General features: G+C 33.4%; 3 protein-coding genes across 3 annotated transcripts; all 3 read left to right on the forward strand.

The window, feature by feature from the left end:
* The first annotated feature begins 802 nt into the window (after window positions 1-802).
* LOC112419189 (uncharacterized) lies at window positions 803-4,886 on the forward strand. The gene is made up of 5 exons (XM_039830331.1): window positions 803-899; window positions 1,380-1,429; window positions 1,782-1,803; window positions 3,692-3,747; window positions 4,506-4,886. Exons 1-5 carry the CDS (start codon window positions 818-820, stop codon window positions 4,761-4,763), a joined length of 468 nt encoding a protein of 155 aa, XP_039686265.1. The 5' UTR covers window positions 803-817; the 3' UTR covers window positions 4,764-4,886.
* A 2,777-nt stretch (window positions 4,887-7,663) lies between these two features.
* Window positions 7,664-11,098, forward strand: LOC120578138 (uncharacterized). Its single transcript, XM_039830332.1, has 3 exons — window positions 7,664-8,393; window positions 9,970-10,025; window positions 10,727-11,098. Exons 1-3 carry the CDS (start codon window positions 8,327-8,329, stop codon window positions 10,976-10,978), a joined length of 375 nt encoding a protein of 124 aa, XP_039686266.1. The 5' UTR covers window positions 7,664-8,326; the 3' UTR covers window positions 10,979-11,098.
* Window positions 11,099-11,652: 554 nt separating this feature from the next.
* On the forward strand, window positions 11,653-12,167 carry LOC120578290 (pentatricopeptide repeat-containing protein At2g03880, mitochondrial). The gene is made up of 2 exons (XM_039830945.1): window positions 11,653-11,750; window positions 11,849-12,167. Exons 1-2 carry the CDS (start codon window positions 11,653-11,655, stop codon window positions 12,165-12,167), a joined length of 417 nt encoding a protein of 138 aa, XP_039686879.1.
* Window positions 12,168-13,620: the final 1,453 nt, after the last annotated feature.

Genomic DNA, 13,620 nt, shown 5'->3' on the forward strand with positions numbered 1-13,620 from the left:
GATTCTTTATTTTATTGTTTCTTATTATTAACACGTATTAACTCAAATGAATCTTTAGTCACTCACCTTTGATGGATTGAAAATCGGTAAAAAAAAAATGAATCCATTAATATAGTATATTAGTTAAAATGACTCCATTATAACAACATACAAAATGACAATTTAGTTAGTGACAACATACATAACTTTTTTTTTTAATAAGACACCGTAAAATATATATTAGCTATTATAATTGAATATTAAAAAAAAAATTAGCTGATTGAGATTAAAAAAAATCCGATTCTCCAAAAAAAAATTAAGAAGAATGGAGCTATGATATTTTTTTCCAAACATTTACCCATTATTGGGGTTGTGTGGCACATTTTTTTTCATTATCTAATAAAGAAAATCTGATTAATAAATTGGAAAGAAATCAGTCAACAAGTATGATTCAAGAATGTGAATTCATTTTCATTATTAACTAGTTCCAAACTCGTGCGAAGTATTTTGTAAAAAAGTGGTTCTAAAAGAAAAATAATCAAATTAAAGGAGATAGTTGCATTTTTCTTGTTAATTATAAATGAGAGAATTAAGTAAGCATATTGCACAAACATTAAAAATGTGCACCTTTTAGAAATATTTATCAAAAGCATCAAAAGAACATATATTACAATCAACATTCCAGATAGTAGTCATGTCTATCTATTTAGATACACCACTAATTATCTCAAATAGCTAAAATAGACTCGTGTATATACGTTAGCGACGTTGAAGAAATCTAAAAATAATCGAATTTTACATAGTAAAAAATCAACCTCCCGTTAAAAACTGGTTACTTATGTTCTATGCTTTTGTTCTTCCCTTTCCTTTTCAGGTTCCTTTCTTTCTTTCACTACACGCGCGAGCGTCACCGCAAAAAGGTAACCCTAATCATGATGTAATTGAGAACGATGATTGATTATATCAATTCTTGTATATATAATTTATGTAATTTCTTCACAATTACTCTAATTATAGTGGTAATTTTGTGGATTTTTGGTTTTAGTTCTTACATTTGGATGAGATTATTTGAAATTTTTTTTATTATTGTATCCTGTTTCAATATTGTTTTCGTTTTTGAAATTGCAATTCATTCAATTTTGAACCCACCATGCGAAGATGCAATTATTTTTGCCTTATGTTTTATTTAAAATCACCTCCTTGTTTAAGATTTTTAGGCAATTGAAATTCAAAGTTAGTTTTCATACATTTTTACTGTTTTATATATCGACTTTAGAACCAACCAACTGTGTGAAGATACAATTCTTTTTTACTTTCATGTTCTTTGTTAATGCAATGCACATCAACTCTTTACTGTATCCACTTGCCTTATGTGCCTTGTATTTTTTTATTTATTGAAGCTGCTGCTATGGTGCAACTTGCTATTCTAGACACTTGTAAACCAATCAAGGCAAGTCTTTCTGGAAATCCCAACAAAGTTTATGCTAATGAAGCTATTTGATTTTTATTCAATTTTCACAATTTTAATTTCTTTCTACATATTTCAATTCTTTATTTGATATCTTAAGTAGTAACATTGTTCATGTGTGTGTGACATTTAGTATTTCTGCAAATAGCTTTAGCTCAGTTGTTCATAACTTAAGTTGATAAAATGCTCGGGTCGTATACATCGCAATGTGTATGAATGAGAGATGAGGATTCCAACTGTTTGATATTTGCTGTCCCCTCGTGACTTCCTTGCTGATTGTTGTTTAGTTACATATATTATGAATGAGTCTCTAAACAAATATTTACCCTAGCAGGCGATTGGCAGAAGCAAAGGGGGTGTGTTAAGTACCCGTGAGATTCAACTTGGAAAGAAACTGTACCGTATTAAGAAGTTTGGTGATGGAACAACCACCGTTCAATGGAGGTTCTTAAGGGGCTTGAAGGCAAATAATAAAAGTGAAGGTAAGTTTTTCCAATGCGATAATAGTTTATGACTTTATGTAAAGGGGAGGGATATTTTGACTCCAAGAGTAACTCTTTTGAGTTACTCCAAATCACATCCCTCCATTTTGTTTTAATCTAACCACCCTAATTGATTATTAAATCATCTCTCATTATCAAGTAGTACTGAATCATTCCCTCGCCGCATGCGTAGAAACGGTTCCGGTCTTCTTCCTCCCTCATAGTTCTTAAGAAACAAGGATTTGAATATGAATTAATTAATTCATTGGTAAGTTGAGTTTTATTTCGATAAATTTCAGATCTTTGTTTTTAAGCTGCAAAAATTATGAATTACAGTGTCTGCCACACCCCCAACCATCTCACCTCACCTCTCCATCCAGAATTTTGTACAATCATTTAAATTTGATAATTCTGTTATTCAAAGATAAGAAGAATAAAATTATTGGAATCTAAAAACAAAGGAAAGTCGCTAGATTTTTACTGAGTCCAAATTCCTTGCGGAAATCCAAGGGCATAAAATAGAGAACCTGTAGACATTGAATTGAAATCCATAGGCAATTTCGTTCATGACTATTGATAATCTTTGAGAACATACATGGAAGGATCGAGGAAAAGACTTTAACAATGTATTTCATTTTTCTTAGTGACGCTGCAATAAGGGAGCGATGTAGAGGATAATAGTGCTTGATCATGAAGATGATTTAATAATTAATTAAGGATCGGTAGATTAAAACATAATGAAGGGATGTGATTTGGAGTAACTCAAAAGAGTTACTCCTTGGAGTCAAAATATCCCTCCCCTTTTGTAAAATTTTGTACAATCATTTAAATTTGATAATTCTGTTATTCAAAGATAAGAAAAATAAAATTATTGGAATCTAAAAACAAAGGAAAGTAGCTAGATTTTTACTAAGTCCAAATTCCTTGTGGAAATCCGAGGGCATAAAATAGAGAACCTGTAGACATTGAATTGAAATCCATAGGCAATTTCGTTCATGACTATTGATAATCTTTGAGAACATACATGGAAGGATCGAGGAAAAGACTTTAACAATGTATTTCATTTTTCTTAGTGACGCTGCAATAAGGGAGCGATGTAGAGGATAATAGTGCTTGATCATGAAGATGATTTAAATGATTAATTAAGGATCGGTAGATTAAAACATAATGAAGGGATGTGATTTGGAGTAACTCAAAAGAGTTACTCCTTGGAGTCAAAATATCCCTCCCCTTTTGTAAAATTTTGGGGGATTTTATCATGTTTTTGGTGGTTTTTAGTTTTTATTAGGCGTGATTTACTTCTGATTTGCTACGATTTAAGTTGTTATATATATTTCTAAATTTGGTAGGATCTTACAATCCATGTTATGATCCTATGATTTACGATCTTGTGACCCTTCCCCGATCTTACATAGGATCCCGATTCTGACTACCTTGGTGTTAACTATCAATTAATGCACGTAGACTGTTTGATGTATGCAAATAACCTCTTTCTTTATGACTATTAGGCAACTAAATGTCAAAGCTAGTTTTCTCAATGCTGCAATGATTATTAGGCAACTGTATGATTATTAGACAACCTACCATGTTAAGATGCAATGCTTATTTTTTGGTCAAGTAGATGCAGTACTTTTTTTATTTAATGCACGTAAGCTTTTTCATATATTCATTTGTTTTCCGTGCCTTGTATTTTTTATTTATTTTTTATATACATTTTGCCATATTAAATTTAACTCACATTTTGGCATCTTATTTTGTTCAGCTGTAAACCCTTTTACCGGCAAGCCAGTTGCCCTTTTCAATGAGCAACCACCCCAGGCAAGTTTTTCTGGATGGGTCCTTTTTTCTTTTGATTCAAATTTCACAATTTTAGTTTCTTTCTACATATTTGAATTCATTCTTAATTTTTATTTTTACAATCCATTACGGTTCCACACATCAAACAATGAATGTCCCATCAACTGGGATCCAAATACTTCTTGGTAAAACAGCTTCTAGGAGCTCATAAACTCCGATCATAAGATCTGGTAACATTCTCTCCCAAATTGTCCCATAAGCACTTGCAACAGCAGACAAGCCAAAATAATCCAAACATAAGCATTTCCAAACAGCCCCCCTAATAATGAGCAACTTGTACTTTATTTTGTTTTCACATAAGTACCCCATTCTTCAACTTTCCACCTATCTGACTAGGGTATTACATATAAATCAGACATTTAATGCTCTTGAAGATTTTGTCTTGAATAAGTTCAATATTACAATTTGCTTTGTGTGCCAGTTTGCATAATATGGGATTAGTGTTGAATATCTGCTCCATTTTATTTTTTTGTAACATGTATCTTTGGTGGGTGTGTGTGTTTGTTGTAATTGTCTAATTTTTTCTGCAAAACTTCAGCTCAGTTGTTTATAACATACAATGATAAAATGCGTGCTTGAGTTGCATCCGTAATGTTGTGTATGAATGAGAGATGAGGATTTGAACTGTTTGATTTTGCTTTACCCTCCTGATTTCCTTGCCTATTGTTGTTTAATGACATATTTAGACGCCTTGAGTCTCTGATTGAATTTTTAACCAGGAGGTGAAACCCGAAACCGATGAAAAGACTAAAGTGTACTATCATGCAAATGGAAAGCTAGAGTTTCTTCTTATGAACCATCAGCTAGGCCTTCGGTCTATGCTCCAATTTTTAAACAAGCAGGAGAAACTGAAAACTTACAAAAATATTGAAGTTCATGAGACTGAATTTGAAGAGCTACAGTTTCGTGTTGAGAACTTTGGCGGAGCAACCACCATCGAGCGGATCTTGAAGGTCAGAATGATGTATAGTTCTTGAACCATCATGCCATGGATTGATATTATTGTACTCCCTCCTGGATATGTGGATTAATCTTGTCATAAAAAATAAATATATTTCTACTCTTTAAAAAAGAAGTAATATTTGTTACAATTTTAGTAATGATAATGCATCTTTTTTTGTCTTTGAAAGATTAATGTTTATGCGTGATACCACAAATTGTTATCTTCAATCCATTTTTTCAAATACATGGCCACGATTTCAACCAAATCCGGACTTCACAAATTTTCATTTGATTAAAAAAGAAACACGTTAAATTCTTAAAATTTATTTGTGACTTCGAAATAGTATATAACACATTACTGCTTAGCAACATATTTCGTCTGATTGTTTTGTTGAGTTTGTCTTTTGGGCCTTTTGCGCGGTGGGGTTTAGAATGGGAATGAAGAGTTGTTTCCCACCATGGGAAAGATTTTTTGGACTGTTGGATTAAAGATGATTATTGATTTTAGCATGGTCTGTTCACACAAGATTTTTTTTCATTCCCCTTTAACATTGACCTTCAACCTCCATTGTCTTCAAGTGAGGTTTAGCATGGGGAAGGGAAGTTGTTTCCTATGATAGGAAAGTTGATTTTAGCCATTTGATTAAATAAAGAGTACACTATTATCATGTTCTCATAACACTGAATTATTTTGACACTCTTCTCCAACAATTCTCTCTCCTCCGTGTCTCCCTCACCAACCAGTACCACAACCAGCAACTTCACAATGTATTCATCTTCCATTTTCAGATCTTGGTCTCTGTTTAATTTTAACCTCTTATTTCAATTTGAGCCCCTCTTGAATCAGAATAAATCCATTACAAACAAAACCTTCAATAAACTAATATCACTTGATGTTGTTCGGAGAACAAACAGACTACTTGGATCTCTGTCTCATCTTTCGTTGCTTCCTCTTCAACCTCCTCATATGCTTCTTCTTCCACTTGGCACGCATGGTTGTTGAAAACGGATGAGAATTTGATGAGAGAAATTCATATTGGATTGAACATTACCATTATTATTTCCATTATTATTGTTATTATTATCAATAATTGGTGGGTTTTTGTTAGCAAAATTTGCAGCAACCTCTCGAATTTGTTGTGGTATAAGTGAATTGTTAGAAACTGCATTGATATCCAAATTGAAATAAATTTTTATTTGCAGCAACCTTTTGAATTAGTAGCAGATGATGATAAGGTTTTTATTTGATCAGTGGCAACATCATGATGATCCATGTTTAGTATAGTAGCTACTAGCTAGTTACATTCATATAATAATAAATTTTTATGTGGGTAGCTAATTTCAATTAATATTGGAGAATTCATTGTGTTGTGCTTGCCTATAAATAAACACCAAATGATGATGGCTCGTGTGTGAATAACTTGGATTTTGAATTTGAATTGAATGAAGGTCTTAGCTCTAAACGTGTTGATCAAAGTGAGTTAAGCAACTTTAAAGAACATTAAACAACAGAATGAATCAATGGGTTTTAAAAAATTAATGGGTTTTGAGATCTGGTCGCACAACAAGAGTGAGAAAATTAGATCCGAGACAAATTGTGAGCCACTATGGAGAAGAGAGGGGAAATATATGGTGTGGACAAACCATCATAAAATGTATGCACCTCTTTAATCTAATGGTTAAAAAAAACTTTCCCATCATGGAAAACAACTTCCCTTTCCCATGTTAAACTTCACCTTATCTTCAACATATATACTTTCCTGCAATTACCCCTCTTTTCTGTTGAACTCCATGAATACACACTTTTTTTTTCCAGATCTAGAATTTATGTTGCAGAACTATCGGAGGAGAGCATAAATCATATTATCTTAAATTATTTGATTACTCTTCTTCAATTATAAATTAATGAACTAGTACAATCTTAAAACTTTAAAGAAGCTAAAACTGTATTCCACATCTCATATCTTTGATGCCCACAAGCTTCATTTCATATCTCAAAGGCAGTAGTCCTATCACGGACGTTCGCTTCATTAGCCTATTTACAGATTTGTTCCTTCAATTTGTCATCAAATTTATGAGAAGGGGCAGCGTAAACTTGTACAACTAAGAAAGTGCTATGGTGTTGAACATTCCAAAAACTCAAAGGGTCAAATTGAACTCTAAGAAATGTATACAAGTGTGCTTCGATGAGCGAGGAACACACTGGTCTTGCAAACAAAATATTGCAATCAATGGTTTCTAAAATGAGTGTGTAATTAGATTAATCGTAAAGGCTCCTTAAATTTTGTTCCTTCATAAAATGAGTGTCTGTAGTTAGATCAACTAAAAAACAGAATCTAAATCACAAGAAAACGGTGTGGTGGTCAGGGGCGGTTTCACCGCCCGGCGACCCCGGGCGGTCGCCCGGGCTCGATCGATAATCTTTGCACATTAGACCCAACTCAAAAGTCAATTAACACACTTACAAAAAGAAAAATTTGGGCAATCTGAAAAATTCTCACACGCAAATAGATCTCGGAATTTTATTTAACACACTATTGACGGGTTCATCTATCTTATTTTGACGGGTTAATTGTTCAAATTGACCCTGTAATATACCTTATGTCTGAAAAATGACCCTTAAAAATACAAAACATATATTCTAGCATTATAACTTGAATTTCTTCTTATTTTTGACCATCCTGTGATATACGTGTAGTCTAAAAATGTGACCTACATGTTGAATTTTTTCATTATTTTTTTCATACATGATTAGCACATTAAAATATAGCTTTATATAAAAAATTAAATTTCTTCGACCAGAGATAAATTAATTATGAATTTTCATTTCCTCATAATTATGAATTTCTTAAACAATTTATAATTATTATTGTATCATGTTTCAATATTGTTTTCGTTTTTGAAATTGCAATTCATTCAATTTTGAACCCACCATGCGAAGATGCAATTATTTTTGCCTTATGTTTTATTTAAAATCACCTCCTTGTTTAAGATTTTTAGGCAATTGAAATTCAAAGTTAGTTTTCATACATAACCAACTGTGTGAAGATACAATTCTTTTTTACTTTCATGTTCTATGTTAATGCAATGCACATTAACTCTTTTTTATTTATTGAAGCTGCTGCTATGGTGCAACTTGCTAATCTAGACACTTGTAAACCAATCAAGGCAAGTCTTTCTGGAAATCCCAACAAAGTTTATGCTAATGAAGCTATTTGATTTTTATTCAAGTTTCACAATTTTAATTTCTTTCTACATATTTCAATTCTTTATTTGATATCTTAAGTAGTAACATTGTTCATGTGTGTGTGACATTTAGTATTTCTGCAAATAGCTTTAGCTCAGTTGTTCATAACTTAAGTTGATAAAATGCTTGAGTCGTAAACATAGCGATGTGAATGAATGAGAGACGAGGATTTCAACTGTTTGATAATTCTGTCCCCTCTTGACTTCCTTGCTGATTGTTGGTTAGTTACATATATTATGCCTAGAGTCTCTAAACAAATGTTTACACTAGCGGGCTGTTTCCAGAAGCAGGGTGGCTGTGGTAAGCACACGTGAGATTCAAAATGGAAAGAAACTGATCCTTGTTAAGAAGATGCGCGACGGATCATTCACCATTAATCGTAGCTTCCTGGGCTTGAAGGCAAATAATAAAAGTGAAGGTTAGTTTTCCCAATGCTATAATAGTTTATGTTTTTATGACTTTATGTTATTGACTTCACAACCAACCCTGTGAAGATAGATTTTTTCTTTTCTTTTTTGTTTCATGTAAACCCAAGAAAATTGTTAACCGTGTTAGGGAAAAGCGGATTTCGCGGCCGCTTTACATGGAGCGGTAGCGGGTCAAATCGCCCACTTTTCCACTTTCCCGGGTCTGAGTACAAAACGAGAGAAAGAGAGCCAAAAACGACTTTGTTTTTATAATCGACCCATGTGACCCGGTTTTTGACCCGGTTCGCTAGGAATAATAGAAGTTCGTTATTTGTTGAATAAATTAAAATAAATGCATATTTATGATTTCTTTGACATTGCTTGCTGAAAAGTCACACAATGAATGTGCCAGTTAAATGCATATTTTGATAGTTATTTTTCTGACAAATTATTTTAATACTTAATATTATTGGTTATTAATTATCTTTCTTAATTTCAATATAATTTTATTTCAAATCATGAATACTTCATAAAATTTGATTAATATTTAAGGTATTTTAGTATATTTTTTGTATATTATGGTATTTTAATATTAAATATATTAGTGTCCGCGTCATGAAATAGCGTCCGCTACGCGCTGCGTCAATTTTTGGGGTGGCCGCTTTCTGCTTTGACAGCAGAGTATAATGATGTTGATCCCTATCACTGCGTTTCGTGCTTATTGGAATCCTAAATTGCTCGGAGACGATGGAATCTCCATGCTAAGTGGTGGATTCTGCTACTATTCTACATGTTCTGCTATTTCTGAGTTTTCCTGGTCTGGTCAGGCGACCTGGTTTCAATTAAAACGACCCTCAAATATCCCTCTTTGGAAGCTTTATGTTGTTTTTGTTAAGGGGAGGGATATTTTGACTCCAACCATCTCACCTCACCTCTCCATCCAGAATTTTATACAATCATTTAAATTTGATAATTCTGTTATTCAAAGATAAGAAGAATAAAATTATTGGAATCTAAAAACAAAGGAAAGTCGCTAGATTTTTACTAAGTCCAAATTCCTTGTGGAAATCCAAGGGCATAAAATAGAGAACCAGTAGACATTGAATTGAAATCCATAGGCAATTTCTACGATTTGCTACGATTTAAACTTCTGATTTGCTACGATTTAAGTTGTTATATATATTTTTAAATTTGGTAGGATCTTACAATCGGCAAAAGTTATGGTGCATAAGCCATTTCCTTATGCATCGTGCATAAACACATCACAACCATCAGATTTCTTTTATTTTGAACAAAAATGATTTTGGCTCACTTTGGGGGTGTAGGAAGCAATTATGTTGGGATTTATGCATGGTGCATAAGGATTTCCTTATGCACCATTACCACTCCCTGATTATTAGACAACCTACCATGTTAAGATGCAATGCTTATTTTTTGGTCAAATAGATGCAATACTTTTTTTATTTAATGGACGTCAGCTTTTTCATATATTCATTTGTTTTCCGTGCCTTGTATTTTTTATTTATTTTTTATATACATTTTGCCATATTAAATTTAACTCATATTTTGGCATCTTATTTTGTCCAGCTGTAGACCCTTCTACCAGCAAGCCAGATGCCCTTTTCAATGAGCAACCACCCCAGGCAAGTTTTTCTGGATGGGTCCTTTTTTCTTTTGATTCAAATTTCACAATTTTAGTTTCTTTTTACATATTTGAATTCATTCTTAACTGGGATCCAAATACTTCTTGGTAAAACAGCTTCTAGGAGCTCATAAACTCCGATCATAAGATCTGGTAACATTCTCTCCCAAATTGTCCCATAAGCACTTGCAACAGCAGACAAGCCAAAATAATCCAAACATAAGCATTTCCAAACAGCCCCCCTAATAATGAGCAACTTGTACTTTATTTTGTTTTCACATAAGTACCCCATTCTTCAACTTTCCACCTATCTGACTAGGGTATTACATATAAATCAGACATTTAATGCTCTTGAGGATTTTGTCTTGAATAAGTTCAATATTACAATTTGCTTTGTGTGCCAGTTTGCATAATATGGGATTAGTGTTGAATATCTGCTCCATTTTATTTTTTTGTAACATGTATCTTTGGTGGGTGTGTGTGTTTGTTGTAATCGTCTAATTTTTTCTGCAAAACTTCAGCTCAGTTGTTTATAACATACATTGATAAAATGCGTGCTTGAGTTGTATCCGTAATGTTGTGTATGAATGAGAGATGAGGATTTGAACTGTTTGATTTTGCTTTACCCTCCTGATTTCCTTGCCGATTGTTGTTTAATGACATATTTAGACACCTTGAGTCTCTGATTAAATTTTTAACCAGGAGGTGAAACCCGAAACCGATGAAAAGACTAAAGTGTACTATCATGCAATTGGAAAGCTAGAGTTTCTTCTTATGAACTATCAGCTAGGCCTTCGGTCTATGCTCCAATTTTTAAACAAGCAGGAGAAACTGAAAACTTACAAAAATATTGAAGTTCATGAGACTGAATTTGAAGAGCTAAAGTTTCGTGTTGAGAACTTTGGCGGAGCAACCACCATCGAGCGGATCTTGAAGGTCAGAAATGATGTATAGTTCTTGAACCATCATGCCATGGATTGATATTATTGTACTCCCTCCTCGATATGTGGATTAATCTTGTCATAAAAAATAAATATATTTCTACTCTTTAAAAAAGAAGTAATATTTGTTACAATTTTAGTAATGATAATGCATTTTTTTTTCTTTGAAAGAGTAATGTTTATGCGTGATACCACAAATTGTTATCTTCAATCCATTTTTTCAAATACATGGCCACGATTTCCACCAAATCCGGACTTCACAAATTTTCATTTGTGAGTTCGAAATAGTATATAACACATTACTGCTTAGCCACATATTTCGTCTGATTGTTTTGTTGAGTTTGTCTTTTGGGGATTGCACTTACGTAACATTGTGGCGGGCTATGTCACATGACATAGTAAGATTGTGCCACGTGTTGCTTCTTTTTAAAAAAAAAATAAAAAATAAAATGAAATAAAAGAAAAGAAACAAAGCAGAAGCAAAACGCGCACATCTTCTTCTCCTTCAAAACGCGTTCGGCGTTCCCTCATTTCTCCCTTGCTTCACTTCTCCCTGTGCTATCCACCCACAATAATTTGTGCAGAGACCGCCTTCACTTCTCCATCATTCGCCGCCTCCTTCCTCCGTTGCCGTAATCATCTATGCACAGGCCACCGTCGATTTTCATGAACTAATGGATTGATGAAATGCGTCGTAGAGGTATTGTTTCTTGCTCAGCTTTAATATCTTGTCTTGTTAAAAACAATCTTCCAGCTGAAGCTCTTCCTGTTTTCCAACAAATGCAGTGGGTCATTCTAATGTTTGAAATTCACTTGATAGGGCTATTATGTTGAGCATAGGTGTGATTGAATTGGGTATTTGGGTTCATTATTTTATTGTCAGGATGATGATTGTTATTACTGTTCCATTGTGTACTGCTATATATCTGAGATGTGGGTCGATTGATCGTTCTGTTAGGGTGTTTGATGAAATGCCGGAAAGAAATATACTTACGTGGATAGCGTTGATTAATGGGCTTGCTGTTCATGGACGTAGTAGGGAAGCTTTGAAAGTTTTTGATGTGATGAAAGAGTCTGGTTTGAAGCCTGATGGGGTGTTATTTATAGGTGTTTTGGTGGCTTGTAGTCATGGTGGTGGAAATGCCTTTGAAACCAAACTATGTTATTTGGAGGACTTTGCTTGGAGCATGTGTGAATCATAATCATCTTGTGTTGGCTGAAAAGGCAGGGAAAGGATCGTTAAGATTGACCCACGTAAGGCTGGCTTGAGAAATTCCTTGAGGCATAATAGAATTTTCAAGGAGCCTGGGCTCAAGTGTGCTCAAGTGAGGCTTAGACAATTGCTACAAGCACTGCTGTTTATAGTTCAAGTGAAGTTGTGTTGTTATAGTTCAAGTGAAGCTGTTATAGTTCAAGTGAGGTTTCTGGCAGAACGCAAACATTGTTGTTATAGTTCAAATATCATGATGATATGTTCTAATCTCATTACTGTATTGTTCAAAAATAAACAAGCATTATATGCTGTAATATCACTACTCTGTTGTAATCACACTGTTGTTATAGTTAATGAAATTTTCTTTGCCCTTTCAAAAATAAACTTATAACAGAAAAAATGACACAATTTATTAGTTACAGTACCATAAACAAAAAAAATGCTAAAACCGCAATGCATAAATGCAGGTAAAAAAAACTTGAAACGCTGCAACACATTAATGCAGAAACGCAATTTCTACCAGAAACGCAAGTAAAAAAACCTGAAACGCTGCAACGCATAAACGTAGTTTCTTTAACTATTACTAGAAACACAACACTAAAATCGCAAAAAAGTAGTAGCTGAAATGCATAAATACCGAAACGCAATACTATAAATGCATAAACGCATACTGCAGTACACATCAGATGATTCAAGATCGGAACCAATAGTAAATAACAATTTTCCTCCGTATATAATAATCGAAGATAACAAAATACTTGTTCAAAATACAAAATCAAGGTATATTTTTTAGCATATCTCCAAAACATGTTTAATGTCGGCATGAAATTACCAAAAAGCTTCATTTCTTCCAATGTAGATCACCGGTCAATCAAGGTAAGAATATGCTCCAATATTTGTATCGTCAAAGGGTGCCTACGTTAATAACAAAGAGATAATAAAGAGATAATCAGTATCATGATACTTAATATGTAAGGATAGTTCATAATGAAAAAGATGTGAAAGAAGGATGGATTCTCCAACAATTGTCGTTGAAAATATTGTGAAAGACATCCAATCTCACCATACGCCATACTTTTTTTTTTTTGCAGTGATGTAGTTTCTTACATCCTTCTATGTAAATCCTACATTAGCTTTATGCCCTGCATGTGTGCTCATAAGTTGAAACGTGGACTTCTGTCTTAATACAGACTCATTGGCCATATCAATTTCATATGCTTGTACTTCAGTTATCTTTCTATGTGATCGAAGCATGTGTGTAGTCTCTGGATTTTGTAGGTCATGGTTATGTTCATCTTTAAACTCATGTATGACCAACTTTCCGTTCTTACAGCGTGAAAGTGTAATTCTTGCAAGGCAATTTGTTCTAATATCGACTCTCTCATATTTTCCTTCATATGCATTTTTGTTCCCTTTATTCTTTAGCCCTTCCTTACAACAAA

This window comes from Medicago truncatula, chromosome 2, assembly GCF_003473485.1.
Source record: "Medicago truncatula cultivar Jemalong A17 chromosome 2, MtrunA17r5.0-ANR, whole genome shotgun sequence".
Taxonomy (NCBI): Eukaryota; Viridiplantae; Streptophyta; class Magnoliopsida; order Fabales; family Fabaceae; genus Medicago; species Medicago truncatula.